Below are 17,496 nucleotides of genomic sequence, written 5' to 3'. Positions count from 1 at the left end.
TCCTCCAGAGGCAGATAACAGCATGTGTTTCGTGTGTTTTCTTTGTCTGTTCTCCTCTTCCTTCGCTGTGAACATTAAACATCGCTTGACTTTTCTCTGCATGTTTGAATGAACTCCATGACAAACACATACACAGACTGAACACTGGAGGGCGCTGGAGTAGCACACGAGAAGCTGGAAATTGCTCACCACAGTATTGTGTGTGTGTGTGTGTGTGTGTGTGTGTGTGTGTGTGTGTGTGTGTGTGTGTGTGTGTGTGTGTGTGTGTGTGTGTGTGTGTGTGTGTGTGCGTGCGAAACGCTGTGTGAAAACGTTAACGCGCTCTCTTTCAAGGTTTAAATGTAGAAATATGATCTATTAAAGGGCAGTGAGGTGAAGGATGGAAAATAATTCAAGAACAATGAGTTTGTTTTCTGTGTAAATATTTATGTCAACATCTTGTATATACAGTCTCACTCGTTCACTCTACTGTAGGTGACCCAGGCACTTTCCTGACCTGGGTTCCATGCCTGCCTCGGCCAATGATCAAAGGGGGGGCGTGAGGCCTTGCCTGTGTGTTCTCATTCTCAATGTGATATTAGTCCAACTCATCATACATTATCTGTTACCCTGTAACTTTAACATAGCTAACTCCCATAAGTAACATTGTCGTGAAATACAGTAATAACATTGTTGAATTAAAACATATCTAAGAAGCGTGCGTGCGTGCGTGCGTGCGTGCGTGCGTGCGTGCGTGCGTGCGTGCGTGCGTGCGTGCGTGCGTGCGTGCGTGCGTGCGCACACTCATATCTCAGCTTTTTCCCAGATGTAAGAAGGGGGGCTCCAAGGATAAAAAGGCAGGCACTACTGCTGTAGAGTAATATATTGTTTTTGGCACAATTGAATAGAAAAACATATATTATACAAAACCTACACTAAAATAATCCACACATCTGTTCTGGCATTTAACAAACATGCTCTCTGGAGTCCAAATATAGCAGTCTGCCTGTCCTATAGAACAATGGTTCTCAAAGTGGGGTCCGGGGGCCCCCAGGGGTCCTTGAGGGCGTTCCAGTGGGCCCCCAACTACATTATCGATAGTTAGGAACCAAATAGACCTTAAGTGGAGTGTACAAATGGAACTAAATGGACCTTTACAGGTTGTCAAAGTGGGGTGCGGGGACCCCCAAGGGTCCTTGAGGGGGTTCCAGGGGGTCCCTAGCTAAAGGCCGATACATGCTCCTTCCGACGTCGGAAAAATCCTCCGGTTCGGACAGGCTTTCTGAGATATAGTTTGGAGAGTCACGACATCTGGAGTTCTGAGACCAAGTTCGGAATGACGTAATTTTTTTTTCATATCACCTCCCTTTCCGAAGAAGAATTCAGACGTCGGAAGGGGCATGTACTGGCTTGAATTATTAATATTTAGGGACCAAATGGACCCTTACAGGTCTGTATCTCCGAGAGTGTACAAATGGACCCCTCACAGGTCCATTTGGTTCCATTAAACAGAGATTAAACAGTTTGAGAACCGCTGCTATAGAACTCCCTCGGTGCGTTTACTCCTCCACACCACCAGGGCGGTCACGAGCAGCGTGACCAGCACTGGCACCGCGATGAACGGGCCGAGGATGCCGATTGGCGGGTCGTGGAGCAGCCGCCCGGTCAGAGCGCAGCTGTGGAAGTAGACCCGGTGGAGATCCATGAAGAAGTGGTCGATGATGTGATTGGGCCAGAAGCAGTCCATCCCCAGGGCCACCACGTAAGTGCAGTTGGTCAGTTCCTCGTATGGCCTACAGGGGGGGTGGCAATGAACAAAAGCATAATGATTACGATCGTTACCATTTTATACTGTATTATCCTGGCTGTCGGAGCGAAACCTCGTAAAAATAGCTTGTTTTGTTACTTTTCAGGAAATGGAAAAAAAAACAATTTTCAAAACTAGTGAAAATAGCAGATCTACAATCTTGCGATTCATTGTGAGCTTGTAGATCAGTTAGTTTCGCTACTTTTGGAACAGACATGTGACAAAGTAGGGGATTCGTTTAAAAAAAACATTAAAATGTTTCTGCCTGACAGGAACGATATGAAATGTGAATGTGCTTTACAAAAGACATTGACAACTGTATGAAAACAGCACATGTGCGTTGGAAAATCATATTACTAGTAAATACACTGGTGACAATACACAGTTTACTGGTTCAAATTTGGTATCACTTCAAAAGATATTAAAAGATCAAGTTGACTCGTTTTATAAAACATTACTCAAGTCATTTGTGTGACCGCCTCTCACAATGCGCTGCGATGCATTGTGAGCTTGTAGATCGGCTATTTTGGGCGAAAACATTTGGTGTGGAGAGAAACATGCACAGTCCAAGTACAGTTACAACTCTGTTTCACTAAGAATAGAGTGGTTAACTATCTGACTCAAAGGAATAAACACAAGAGGGTCAGATTTCTCCTTTGGAGATGACCAATGCTATTTTAAAACCAGTAAAGATCTAATCTGTGACCATTGTAACTCACAAAGCAGCATATCTACCCATATAAGGTGCTCTCTATCTCACCATGACAGTGGTCTTGCAAACCTTTGTAATGGACCTGCTCCATGCATGCTGGCAATTCCATAATGTATAGTATAAGGTAGGGGTCTTCAATGTTTTTCAGGCCAAGGACCGCCAAGCTGAGAGAGAGATGAAGCAGGGACCCCCATACATATTGTATAGAATTGTGTTGTAGATTCAACTTTTTCATATATTTCATAGATAGCTTCATGAGTGTATGTTGGATTCATGTTAATTTGTACTTTAAGACCGTCAATACTTGGTAAACTTGACCTTTCACTCTGTACTTAGTCTGCTTTTTTCCCCTCTAAACCAAACCTCTATGCCGAAATTAGCCGATCGGCAAGCTCACAACGCCTCGCAGTGCCGCGATTGTACAACGAAGTATGATACAGGGCTAAGGGCTTAATCTGACTAATAAATTTAATCGACTGTAAAAAAGATATTAGAATATTTTCATGTCGATTCGTTGATACTTAAAGAAAAACAAAATCATAAAAAACCCTGCTTCTAAACCTATTACCACCATTAAAGTGGCACTATGTAACTTCGTTTTTAATGAATAAGATTACATTTTGTCCAATTTCTATGGTAGAGTATGTTAATACAATATAACTTATATAATTGGGGTGGTTGCATTTTGTCTCCCTGCTCTTCTATTAAAACATTTAAATCGTGTCAAAGGTCATGTCTCACCTAGACACAGGATCTGACACGAATTTGGACCTGATGGTCAAGATTCAATTCATCCCCTGAGCAAGCAGACATGGCTCTATTAGCTCAATGGAAGGAAACCGGGTTCAAATCCACAGTAGAAGAGGAAAGTTACATAGTGCAGCTAAATATCGGGTTTTGATATATTTTCGGTTAATTTTAATTGTCCGGCCCTGCAGTGCTCCCATGGACAAGGTCTCTCACAGTTTGCCTTTTAAGTGTCCTTTCTGAGGGCGGACCACAGCTTCCACAGGGACATGTGTTGGTGGGGGGGGGGGGGTAGTCAGTAGTCAGTGGTGTAAAGTAATTAAGTACATTTACTCAAGTACTGTACTTGGTACAATTTTGAGGTACTTTTACTTTACTAAAGTATCTCGCATTTTCTATACTTTTACTTCTACTCCACTACATCTCAGAGGCAAATATTGTACTTTTACTCCACTACAATTATTTGAAAACTTTAGTTAGTGTGGTTGCCCTAACAGGGCAACCAGACTATAGTAATCCTCACACTTTATTAGTGTGGTTGCCCTAACAGGGCAACCAGACTATAGTACTCTATACTCTTTATTCTTTCTAGATAAACAATACTTTGCCGCGCATCTCCTCCCACAGTTTATTTTTCCCAATTTAGTGCCATATGTCAAAATGACCGGCTTCACCGGGAATCGTGTGCTTGTATTTTGCTAAGAGATTGGTTGCATAGTTTTATTGATATTGATTTATTAGTGCATTAAATGTCCCCATCCACTTTAATGGAAAAGTGAAAAAACTCAAATTCAAGTTTTTTTTTCTCAGAAATCGTAAGAGCTAGAGTTACCAGATTTGGAGGGGAGGTTTATAATTTAGTCCGAAATTATTAAAAAAATAATTACACCAGTCGGCCTCATGGTGGCGCTATAACAGCCCCCTTTCACATTTTTGCCTATAACTCTTTAACCGTAGGTCGTAAAATCAAAATATATTTTCCCCTGGATTCCTTGGGTCATGACGCAACTCCCCATATAGGCCACGCCCATTTGCGTCTGGATAGATTTTCCGCCATTTTGAATTTTCTTCAAAACACACTTTTTGCTCCTTTTCCTACAAATTTTGTCCAAATCTCACACAAATCGGTACAGGTCATCTATGGACCCATGCGATAAATATATCCAAACGGCATTTTGATAGTCCTTACCGTTTGTCCGTAAATGGCTTCCAAAGTTAGCGGAAGGGGCCCGTTTTACAAAAAAGGCCACAAATCACAAACGAAACGTCCAGTCAATCCCAAATTTGAATCACATGTCGAGGGTGGTTTACTCAACGAATCCCCAAAAGCATTTCCACTTTGATCCATAGGGGGCGCCACAAATGCTCAAAATGTAACCGTTTGATGCAAAAACATGATTTTTGGGGGGATCACTCCTCTCAAAATGAAAAGCAGGTGATCTCAGGAGTAACAAGACGATGTCATTAGCCCGCTAAATGTGTGGGAGGGGCCTATTTATTTAGTGGGAGGGGCCTATTTCTTAAAATCAAAATGCCATGTATCACGAACGCAGGATCCAATCAGCACCAAATTCGAATGGCACGTCGCGCGGCCTCCAACGGTATTCCTCCAAGCGTATTCCTCAAGTCCCGGCGGCGGCGACCTGCGACCGGCGTCGGCGCAACCACACTTTGCAATTTCCCATAATTGCGACGCGTCTAGTTATTAATATTATAGATAAACAATAGTTTAGATCGTCTCTCCTCCCACAGTTTATTTTTCCCAATTTAGTGCCATATGTCAAAATGACCGGCCTCACCGGGAATCGTGTGCTTGTATAAGGCTAAGAGATTGGTTGCATAGTTTTATTGATATTGATTTATTAGTGCATTAAATGTCCCCATCCACTTTAATGGAAAAGTGCAAAAACTCAAATTCAAGTATTTTTTTCTCAGAAACCGTAAGAGCTAGAGTTACCAGATTTGGAGGGGAGGTTCCTAATTTAGTCCGAAATTATTGATATAATAATTACACTAATCGGCCACATGGTGGCGCTATAACAGCCCCCTTTACGTTTTGGCCTATAACTCTTGAACCGTAGGTCGTAAAATCAAAATTTATTTTTCCCTAGATTCCTTGGGTCATGACGCATCTCCCCATATAGGCCACGCCCATTTGCGTCAGGATAGATTTTCCGCCATTTTGAATTTTCTTCAAAACACACTTTTAGCTCCTCCTCCCATATATTTTGTCCAAATTTAACAAAAATCGGTACACATGATCTCTGGGCCCATGCGATAAACATATCCAAACGGCATTTTGATAGTCCTTACCGTTCGTCCGTAAATGGCTTCCAAAGTTAGTGGGAGGGGCCCGTTTTACCAAAAATGCTACAAATCACGAACGAAACGTCCGGTCAATCCCAAATTTGAATCACATGTCGAGGGTGGTTTACTCAACGAATCCCCAAAATAATTTCCACTTTGACCCATAGAGGGCGCCACAAATGCCCAAAACGTAACCGTTTTATGCAAAAACATGATTTTTGGGGGATCAATCCTCTCAAAATGAAAAGCAAGTGATCTCAGGAGTGACGTGACAATGTAATTGCCGCAGCCTCCGACGGTATTCCTCCCAGCGTATTACTCGGGTCCCGCCGGCACCGACCCGCGAATCGCGTCGGCGCAACCACACTTTGCAATTGCCCTGAATTGCGACGCGTCTAGTTACTAGTTACTTTGCAGATATAAATTATTATATTATAAAACATACATTAACCACTTTAGCCCTATTCTATACCTAGGCTATTTGAAAATAGCCGATCTACAAGCTCACAACGCGTCGCATCGCGACGCGTTGTGGGCTTGTAGATCTGCTATTTTCAAACATTTTAGTACTTTTACTTTTGGTACTTTAAGTACATTTTGATACCAATACTTTTGTACTTTTACTCAAGTAAATTTTGAATTCCGGACTTTTACTTGTAACGGAGTATTTCTATATTGCAGTATTGATACTTTTACTTAAGTAAAATATCTGAGTACTTTTTCCACCACTGGTGGTAGTGGGGAGGGGGGGAATAAATAAAAAAAAAAGTCAAAGAAGCAGCTAGAATTACCGGCGGGCTTAACACAGCTAAATATAACCGTTAGGTGGAAGGGGGCAGGAGAAATGGAGACGCATACCAACGAGGCTGCAGATACTTGGGATGGTCGACGTTGTACAGCTGCATATGGGGGCTGTCACTCACACCATAGGTTGGACGAGATGCGTGACAAGATAACGTTTTCGTTGTTTCGTGTTTGTTTTGTTTTTTGATAGACATAGACAGGGTTTGGTTTCTACAACAAAAAAAAACAGGAGGGTGGGGGACGGGGGTATTTTCTTAACCACTTTAAGCCCTGTTATACTTTGCCGTAGCTCACAAAGTGATATGACTGGCAGGCCAAAAATAGGGCTGCCCAGGGTTAAATTGTTTAACGTGCATTTTCTTTTTATTAAATTGTTCAGTGGTGGAGGAAGTACTCGGATATTTTACTTAAGTAAAAGTAGCAATACCATAATATAAAAATACTCTGTTACAAGTAAAAGGCCTGTGTTCAAAATGTTACTTTGGTAAAAGTACAAAAGTATTGGCATCAAAATATACTTAAAGTACCAAAAGTAAAAGTACTAAGATGTTTGAAAATAGCAGTGATGTTTGAAAATGATGAATGCATAAAACAGGGCTAAAGGGGTTAATGTATGTTTTATAATATAATAATTTATGTCGTCAAAGTAGCTAGTAGCCAAAGTTTTCAAAAGTTTGTAGTGGAGTAAAAGTACAATATTTGCCTCTGAGATGTAGTGGAGTAGAAGTAAAAGTACTGCAAATTGGAAATACTCCAGTAAAGTAAAAAATACCTAAAAGTTGTATTGAGTTAGGGTTAGGAAATTGAAATTGAAACTGAAACTGTTAAATTGCGATCAAATGTAAATATCAAACATACCAGACAGTCAAGTCTACATTTCCAGGAAAAGCATGTTTAATTCAGTCTGATCAGAAGCAGGGATAAAACATACCCCCCCCCCCCACCGGCCATAAAAATGTATGACCAGAGAGGGATATCAAAAGCAGAGGCAATGATTCGCCTCCAAGCAAATCCAACCCAGACATAAACACTAATAGGAAGTAGTATAGGCTATTTCCAGCGATCTAGATCTTTTTGTGTGTGAAAAGCACAGAAGGAGAATGTGAGGACATCTAACACCCCAACCATCCCATCAGTGTTTCGGGTTGCTACAAAGCTAGCAAAGGTAGAAAACAACAGCACTGGATTGGAAATGTCATGTTCATGTCATTCATACAGTAGGTGTCAACGCATGCACACGGCCAAATGCACATTTTCAAGCACACACACTGACACACATATGCACGCACGCACGCACGCACGTCCGCACACACGCGTGCATGCACACACAAACACACACACACACACACACACACATACACACGCACATGCACACGCACACGCACACGCACACGCACACGCACACGCACACGCACACACTCCTTGACTCCCATGATACCATCTTCAAAAGCATCTACTGCAGTAAAGGTTGTGTTTTAGGATTGCCAGTAGAACATGTCACCATCTCTCTCTCTCTCTCTCTCTCTCTCTCTCTGCTCCTGGGACTCCCTCTTTCCTCGGTGTTTTGCCTTGATTGCGCTTAAACCCTAACATTTAACTTCACTAAAACTATGCCTAAACCTAACCTTAACCCTAACCCTTAACCTCACAGAAATAAGGCCTAAACCTAACCTCAAAAACCTGTCCGCCAGGGCGAAACACCTGGGAAAGACGTCCTCCCCTCTGCTCCTGTCTTTCTCTCATTCTGTCTCCATCTCTCTCTCTTCTCTGTTCTCTCCGTCTTTCTCTTTTATTGCAGTCGAAACAGAACAGACAACAACAACCATACCATAAGCTACAAGCAGAGCCGTCTGGGAGAAATGCAAGGTCCTGTGAGATATATATATGTCACAGGGAAATTGGCAGTCCAGGGAAATTGACAGGGGAGCACTAGTTTTATAGGCGCGGGGCGGTGCTGCGAGGCGGGGCTTTGATGTGAGGACGACGACCACAACAACAATATAACAACCAGGAAGCTACGCTAGGGGAACGCTGAAAATAAAATGGATAATATGAGAGAAATACTCAAGTAAAGTACGAATACCTCAAAATTGTACTTGAGTAAATCTACTTTGTTACTTTACACCACTAGTACAAAGCTCAGTGGCGCACTTCGATAATCATTGGACTCCCCACCCACTACCACTGGGAGCCGGGGTTTGACTCCCGCTCGGGACATTACTTTTTCAAACAACCGCGGACTACTTTTTTTTCGCTGATAAAGTATAGTTTTGGACCATGACGGAGGCGCGCCGACTTAGCAGACCTTGAGGCCGAGGAGTCGCGCCCGAGCGCCTCCAGGCGCGAGTGCCCGCGACGACCGGCCGATGGTCTGCTAGTCGACTTAAGCGCCGTCCGAGTTATGTACCGATAGGCACAGAATCGTAAATGATGTTGTGGGGACTGCGTTTGCCCCAAGTGCCACTCACTGCACTAACATAGCCCGCCAGGCCCGCCCCCTTGTGCTTCAACTGCATGGAATGAGGCTGTGTGTGTGTGTGTGTGTGTGTGTGTGTGTGTGTGTGTGTGTGTGTGTGTGTGTGTGTGTGTGTGTGTGTGTGTGTGTGTGTGTGTGTGTGTGTGTGTGTGTGTGTGTGTGTGTGTGTGTGTGTGTGTGTGTGTGCGTGCGCGCGCGTGCGCATGCGTGTGTGCGTGCTTGTTTGTCCGTGCGTGTGTGGTGTGGGGCTCATGTCTGGCTTGCATTGCCCTCTAGCGTTGATTCTACAGAATTGCCTGAGGGGCGGTGAAAACAAGCGTACCCCTTTCAATTTCCCTGGAATGCCAATTTCTCTGTAACATATATATGTATATATATATATATATATATATATGTTACAGGGTGAATGGAGAACCAGGTAGATTGAAGAAGGCGCGTTCGTTTTTACCACCCACCCAGCAATTCTGTAGAAGCAACACTAGAGGGAGCCACAAGCCAGGCTTGTGCACAAACCTATATGGCTGCGACCACACACACACACTCACTCACACACACACACACACACACACACACACACACAAGCGCACAAGCGCACACACACGCGCTCATGCTTTTTTTGGTTTATTGAAAGCAGGACTGTTAAGATACTTTTATTGTGTTCTGGCTTTTGTTTTACTTTCTCCCTGACACACACACACACACACACACACACACACACACACACACACACACACACACACACACACACACACACACACACACACACACACAGTGATCCATGAAAAGAACTATTCTGTCCCTATCGGTTTACAACTCAAACGCCGCTGAGTCGACTAGTAGAGCATCGGCCGGTCAGCGCGGGCACTCGCGCCTGGAGGCGCGAGGGCGCGCTTCCTCGGCCTCAAGCTCCACTAAGTCGGCGCGGCTCCGTCGTGGACAAGCGTGTGCGTGTGCACGCGTGTTCAGCGTTCCCCTAGCGTAGCTTCCTGGTTGCTATGTGGGGGGGAACAACAAAAGACAGGTCCGCGTCGGCACATCAAAGCCCCGCCTCTCCGCGAGGACGGTTTATTTCGCGAGGAGGAGCTCCTCCTCGCGAAATAAACCGTCCTCCTTCCCCGAGGAGAAGGAGGACGGTTTATTTCGCGAGGAGCTCCTCCTCGCGAGCCTCACGTAATAAACCCCCGCCTCGCAGCGCCGCGTCCTCCTTCTCCTCCTCCTCCTCGCGAGCCTCGCTAATAAACCCTATCTCGAAAAGCCCCGCCTCGCCCCAAAGCCCCGTGCCTAAAAACAAGCGCTCTGTCTTCAATCTACCTGGTTCTCCATTCACCCTGTGACATATATATATATATTATATATATACAAAAAGTTCGGAAACTTAACTTCGGTCGATTATTTCTCCCCTTCAGTAATACCAATTGGTATAGTATTTTATATCATTTTTATTGTTGATTTGTCACCTTTACAACAAGGTATAACTTAAGTAAGGTTCGTGCATTCGTGGAATGAGCAACACAGCTAAACGTGTGGGTAGCACCTAAAAAACATCTGCTAAAATCCCCCTTCTGTTGGTAATAACTCATGTTTTGAGCGAGACACACCTGCTAAGAGGTGTGTGCCAGTCACAGCTGTGACTTGCAACTTTGTTGTGTTTGTGTATGCTCAAAGCAGCAACACTGCCCCCATGGAAAGATGCCACGTTTGTCCCTTCAGGATAAGGCCTGTGCAATAGGGCAAGTGGAAGCTGGTGTTCCATTACGCAGATTACGCATTATTTGGAGTGCTACCATTTGCTGGCAGGTGTGTGACTGGCACCTGAGCATGGGTCCTGCAACCTTGACATCTATCTTTGGTACCGTTGTGCAAATATTGCCTGTAAAGTTCTGCAAGAAAGCCTATGGTTCCTCAGTGAAGCAAGGTCTTCTTGGGTTGTTGTCTTCCTTTGACACCAGTCTCACAGAACACCTATGTTTGGAAATGGTACCTGGGCTGACACCAAATAATGCTGCCACTCTGCGTAACGGAACACCAGCTTCCACTTGCCCTATTGCAATGTTTGCACAACAAACGTGGCATCTTTCCATGGGGGCAGTGTTGCTGTTTGGAGCATACACAAACTCAACAAAGTGGCAGGATCAGGTGCCAGTCACACACCTGTGACTGGCACCTAGTGGTCAGGTCACTCAAAACAAGTTTATTATCAACAGAAGCATATTGGGGATTTTTGTTGTCAATTACTTTTGATGCAGTAATGGTCTTATTTAAGTTTTTAGAGGTATAAAAAAGAAATGGAAAAAAAATGTACAGATACCCTGTATACACTTACACTGTATGTTGGTTTGTTTACAGTTGAGTCCAGACCCACAGTTTGAGAACTACTGCACTATATGACAGTGGTTCAAGGACCCCCAGTTTGGTATGCATATAGGCCACGAACACCCAATAACTCTGAGAGTGTACAAATGGAACCAAATGAACCCATAACTTATATACTACTCAGGCATATAGTTCTTGCAGTGGAATTATGACAAGTTGTCCCTACCAACATGGTGACAACGCTGACATGTGATCCAGTGGCCAATGCGGTCTCTAGTTTGTCTCAGTTGTTTATCTGTTTCATTCCAGCCTGTACCGCTGTACCAGTTCTGTGCTCTTGACCCCATGCTGTGTGTTTTTCACTGCCTGTTCCCTAGCCTAATGTGTTGCCTGTTTTACTGCCTCACCCTTGACTGTGTTGTTTGCTTGTCTTTCTGACCTCCTGGTTTTGACCTGTATTCTGTGTTTGGGATCTTTCTAAGAAAAGGCTGCCTTTACCTCATTTGTGTCTCTTGTCCTATTCTATTCTGCAATTGAGTCCTTTTTGAAACCCTGACACATTTTATGCTCTGGTTATTCAAAAATATAGCCAATCTACAAGCTCACAACATCGGTTATTTTCGACGAACTTAGGAACATTTTGAAAAAATGGGGAAAATATTTTTCACCATCTGAAAAGATTTGTGACGCCAGGGTGAAACCCCATTAGTGTGTACCACATAATGTGTTTGGTTCAGGTTTGGCTCTTTAGCATGTAGCATGTTAATTCGATTTTCGTGTCTCTCTCCACTGTATTACCCAGTAATAAGTAATACTAGATTAGTTTGTGTTTTAATCTCTCCCATGTAAGTAATGCTTGTTTTCCCTATATTCAAGTTTATAAACGTACCTGTATTTTACTTCTATTTCTTTATTATTTCTCTATTATTTTACACTTTGGCTATTTAAAAATACCAGATATACAAGCTCATAGCACGGCTTGTAGATCTGCTATTTTTGAAAAATCGAGAAAATGTGTGCAAATCTTTGAATATATATATTTTTAAAGCGAACATTTGTAACTCAAATCTTTGCTTCTGGTGGTCCCTGGAACAAAATACTTTGAGATGGGGGTCCGTGGCCAAATACATATAATTTTGGGGGTCCTTGACATGAAAAAGTTTGAGAACCACTGACAGCAACATAGATTTTTTTTTCCAAAAAACTGTTTTAAAATAAAACGTACTATACACACACTTCTGTGTGTGTGTGTGTGTGTGTGTGTGTGTGTGTGTGTGTGTGTGTGTGTGTGTGTGTGTGTGTAGTAAGTGAACTCACTTCTGGGTGTCCTTCCAGCTGCACCACAGGCCTTGGTCCAAAGTGCCCATGTCCTTCGTGAACATTGGAAGGCAGTGCTCATTGATCATCCTCTCATAAAGACCAATGTGGCAGCCAGACCCCAGCGGAAGAACATGGGCTAGAGAGAGAGAGAGAGAGAGAGGATGAAAGAGAAAAACAACATTAATTTAAAAGCATCCTTTATTGAAAAACCTCAATAGCTAATACAAACACACAGGAACAAATAAACAAGGAGAGCAATACATTATCCTTGCCTCTTTTGTGTTTCACTCTGTGTGTCGGTGGACACACACCACCTACACACAGGAGTCTGCTAACACTGGAATCTCTAGAGACCACCAGTATCGTACTTGAACCTGGCATCCATATTCTGGGGCAAACATTGGGCAGGAATAGCAGATCTACAAGCGATTTGCAGAGATTTGGTGTTGAGGGAAAAAAGGGAGTACCTATTAAATCTCTGGGGGATGCTGGGTAACTAACTCTCTACCTGTCACTGTATGTTTTCACTCTCTGAGCATCTCAAGGCTAAACATTTGTTTAAACGTTTTTCTTTTCATCAAACTTAGACTCATTTATACTTGTCGTATTACCTTGTCGCTAGCCAATAACAACATGATTCATCGGCGACACTGTTTAATAAGTAGAGTTTATAGGGTAAAAGGCTGATTAATGTGTGAAAGATAGAACAAAAATGCCTTATGGATAATTGTGTGCTGATTGATAGCATGGAGTTTGGGGCTCTCCTTGCCCTGGCCTGGGTGATGCCCCACCTGCCTACTGTGAAGCTACGTCTGCCCTCCCTGCCTGAACGTATGCTGTTACAGCTTGGCATTCAACCACGGATAGTTCCTGCCAAGCTGGACACAAAGTTCAGGGAGTTGGCCTGCACGAGTGACTGGATACTGGACTTCCTGGTGAACCACCGCCAAGTGGTGAGAATGGGCAACGTCACATCAAACCCTCTGACCCACAGTCACGAAACTAGAGGGAGCGTAAACAACAATCTGGTACCACCCATCCATAAAACAAACATGGGCAAATTCTCCTTCTACAGCACGGCCACCAAGGTATGGAATAGTCTAACCCCATCCCTCAAAAAATGAAGTTCGCTGGGCTCATTTAAAACAGCCCTAAAAACTCATCTTTCTGGAGGCCCCCTCCCATTTTTTAAAATATATTTTTTATTTTTCATGCTTTTTTTTGTACATAGTGGTATTTTTTCTCTGTATGTTTATGTTGATTTTTGAACTGTTTGGTTGCTACTTTATATGTCTATGAAATTAATTCAAGGACCCCAACGGAAACAAGTCCGCAAGAACTGTTTTGGTCGGACCTTTTAGACAAAAGTATTATAGATGTAACTGTGTTGTTTTACATTCTTTTGCCTAATAAAAATGTCAATCAATCAAAAAACTCAACACAGGAGCCCCTCTGGGCTGTGTGCTGAGTCCTCGCCCCTATACTCCCTGTAGTGTGCAAACACACATGACGGTGTGGCCACGCACCGCTACGATGTCATCATCACGTAGGCTGTCGACATGATCGTGATGGGCCAGATTGTCGATGGCGTGACAGGGATGAGGTCAGATCACTGACACTTTGGTGTAGGGAGAACAACCTACTATTTTAACCACACACCTTATAGTATACAGCAGCGGTTCTCAAACTTTTTTATGTCAAGGACCCCCAAAATGATATGGATTTGGCTGAGGACCCCCCATCTCAAAACTGTTTTGTGCCAGGGATTTTTCAAAAATAGCAGATCTACAAGCTCATAGCGCGGCGTATCTGCTATTTTTGAATAGCCAAAGTATAACATATGGTTGAAGCGGTTAAAATTATTGTGATGCTACATTAACTGATTTAGCTAGAGACCCCCTGGTACCTCCCCAAGGACCCCTGGGGGTCCCCGGACCCCACTTTTAGAACCAATGGTATACAGTATATCATGCACCTTATGGATATACTTCACACTGCCCACATGACTGTTTTGAGCTTGTAGATCAGCTGTTTTCATAATTTTTTAAACAGGGCCTATTAATTCTTAATATATTTTTGTAAGTTTGGGTTATAGGGGAGACACCAAATTAACGTATTTTGGGTCTAGAGCTGAAAGGTTTGGGAGCCCCCGCTGTAGAAAACATAACCACCCCAACATGTTTGTGTGTGTAAATGATAAACATCACGTGGAAACATGCTCATGAATGCACCATCATCCATCATGTTCTGCCATACGTGCCTTGCTTTCAGGATCAGAGATGAAAGTCATGCAGACACATGCAATTATGCCATTCCGTACATCCATCTTTATGGATTATGAGAACGATTCTGATGAATATGACAAGATCCACTTATGGATATCCATGTTTATCCATAGCTGCAGCTCATCATGCATGGGGAAACTCATTTAAACAGGATGGATTTATTTAGTGATGGTGGATTTTAAAACAGATAACTGAGACACTATACCACACTTTGGCAATGATCTATCTCATCTATATTCCAGGGATGAACTTGGAATATGTAGTTTTAATGATGGCATTCATTCATTCATACTAAAACTAGAAAATAATTCAAATTCTTCAAACAATGTTTGCCCTACAACGAAGCATAGCCTACATTAGGGCAGTGGTTCTCTCAAAGTGTGGTCTGGGGACCCCCAGGGGTCCTTGAGGGGGGTTCCAGCAAAATAATATATAGCATCAAAATCAGTTTAACCACTTTAAACCTGTACATGGCTATTTTTTTTGTACTTCGGCTATTCAAAAACAGCCGATTATAAGCTCGCAATGCATACATTTTGAGCTTGTAGATCAGCTATTTGTGGAAAAATAAATCTAGAAAATGTTCCATAGAATCAAATCGAAAATTATAATAAAATTATTATTATAATACCTTGACTTGAACATGTTTGAAAACCAAGCATAATGCCTCTCTGCACTCAGAGAACTGATGAAATTGTGGTGAAGAGCTGGTAATCCCTGGGATAGACTAGAGACCAAAAAGTCAACTTGCTGGTTAATTCTGGACGTTCATGATTATTTATCTCAGTGGTTTTCAGCCCTTTTCCATAACAAGGTCCATTATTTATTCAGCATTTGAGCCACCGACCACCGACCACCAAGAATATTTGACAATAATATAACTCTTGAAAGCATTCTCAATCACACTCTCAATAGTTAAAGATCTACAGCATAAGGGTCCATTTGGTTACTACCAACTCTCCATCATTTAGCTGGGGACCACCTGGAATCCCTTCAAGCACCACTGGTGGTCCCAGGCCGGACCACTGGTTGATAACCACTGATTTATCTGAAAACCAAGTCAAGAACGTTTGTATGTTGATTCATGGCTCATGTTATACTGTGTAGTTTCTCTGCAACCTTGCGCACAAGCCCGCGCGCAATTGACCCTCACGGGTTTGATTTTTGTTACTGCAGTGTAAATGTATGTATTCGCAATCGCATATAGACTATCAATGGTAATTTAATTTCACATAGCCTAGCCCAGTGGTTCTCAACCTGTGGGTCACATGATTTTGGGGGGGGGTCCCCAGATGTCAGTGAAGTGACAATTTAAGGACCGTTAGAACCTTTTCAGTATACCTAAAATAAAAGAAAGAAAAACTAAAATTAATCAACCATAGGCCTACTAAAAAAACTGGTCAAACATTGGCCAAATTGTCAAATATTATAAGAAAGTGGCTTTTTTTTTTCTTTTTTTTTTTTAAATAGCCGATCTACAAGCTCACAACACCTCCCATTACCTCAGGCATTGTGAACTTGTAGATCGGCTTTTTTCTCAATATTTATCTATGGAGCCAAGTCAAACTAAATGTAATGACTCAAATCACAATTGCTTGTTAGGGTAGGGGTCCCCAGTTCAAATATGATTATTTTGGGGGGTCACGGCCTGAAAAAGTTGAGAATGAGAACCACTGGCCTCCAACACGATATCGATGCACTAATTTGATCAATCTACCGCTGATTACAATTTCAATAATTAATTGTAAAGACTTACCTGCGACAAACAAAAGAAGCCCCACTTTCACGAGCGACGTGCTGCAATCCAAAGCCATCACGGCCACCTAAACTGGACAACTTTTACGCGTAGACTATTATACGTGCTCCGGTTGAGCTGCTATTCCAGTCTCATTCTTCCACTGGAGTCATATAAATATCACTTTAATAACAGAAAGGATCATGTAAGAGTCCCGCAGTAGAACTCATATGTCTTCCAGTGGCATCATGCAGTCTGGGACGGGGATCAACTCAAGGCGACTGACATCCGAGCCCTGCGTAAAGCCCTGCCGTGAACTTCACTTCCACAGCCACAGTGTTGCCATGTCTGCTTATTATAAGCGACTTTGGGCTTGTAAAGTTGCCTGTAAATATCGGTTAGTTTGCGTTTTTTGGGGCTTGTTTCTAAAGTGTGCTTATTTGGGCTTGTTTCTAAAGTGTAGTTGCTTATTTGAGCTTGTTTCTATAGTGTAGTTGTTTATTTGGGCTTGTTTCTAAAGTGTAGTTGTTTATTTGGGCTTGTTTCTAAAGTGCAGTTGTTTATTTGGGCTTGTTTCTAAAGTGTAGTTGTTTATTTGGGCTTGTTTCTAAAGTGTAGTTGTTTATTTGGGCTTGTTTCTAAAGTGTGGTTGTTTATTTGGGCTTGTTTCTAAATTGTAGTTGTTTATTTGGGCTTGTTTCTAAAGTATAGTTGCTTATTGGGCTTGTTTCCTAATGTTTAAGCAGTGGTTCTTAAATATTTTCAAGTCAAGGACCCCCAAATTAATATTAGACTAAATTAAATAAAACATTTGTCTGCGTATCCCCAACTGAAACCATTGTATCAGGGACCCCCTCACCCTGTACCAGATTTGTGATTTTCACTTTTTTTCAAAGATGCTTTTGAAAATGGAAGATCACAATGTGAGCTTTAGACCGGCTATTTTTCAACTGGCCGTAGGCTAGTCGCTTCTTTTGGGGTCGTTTTCTTTAGCCTGGGAGGGATCGATAC

At 42.7% G+C, this 17,496-nt stretch overlaps 1 protein-coding gene across 1 annotated transcript; it reads right to left on the bottom strand.

Moving 5' to 3' along the window:
* Window positions 1-21: 21 nt before the first annotated feature.
* On the bottom strand, window positions 22-16,800 carry LOC308080370 (receptor activity-modifying protein 1-like). Its single transcript, XM_080422194.1, has 3 exons — window positions 16,507-16,800; window positions 12,463-12,601; window positions 22-1,772 (listed from the first exon to the last, which is right to left on the bottom strand). The coding sequence occupies exons 1-3, from the start codon at window positions 16,562-16,564 to the stop codon at window positions 1,517-1,519; spliced, it is 453 nt and encodes a 150-aa protein (XP_080278320.1). The 5' UTR covers window positions 16,565-16,800; the 3' UTR covers window positions 22-1,516.
* Between the last annotated feature and the right edge of the window lie 696 nt (window positions 16,801-17,496).

Source organism: Gymnoscopelus braueri (assembly GCF_963280865.1).
Source record: "Gymnoscopelus braueri genome assembly, chromosome: 24".
In the NCBI taxonomy this organism is placed as follows: Eukaryota; Metazoa; Chordata; class Actinopteri; order Myctophiformes; family Myctophidae; genus Gymnoscopelus; species Gymnoscopelus braueri.
The sequence above is the reverse complement of the archived record's forward strand: the minus strand, read 5'-3'. Positions and strand labels throughout refer to the sequence as shown.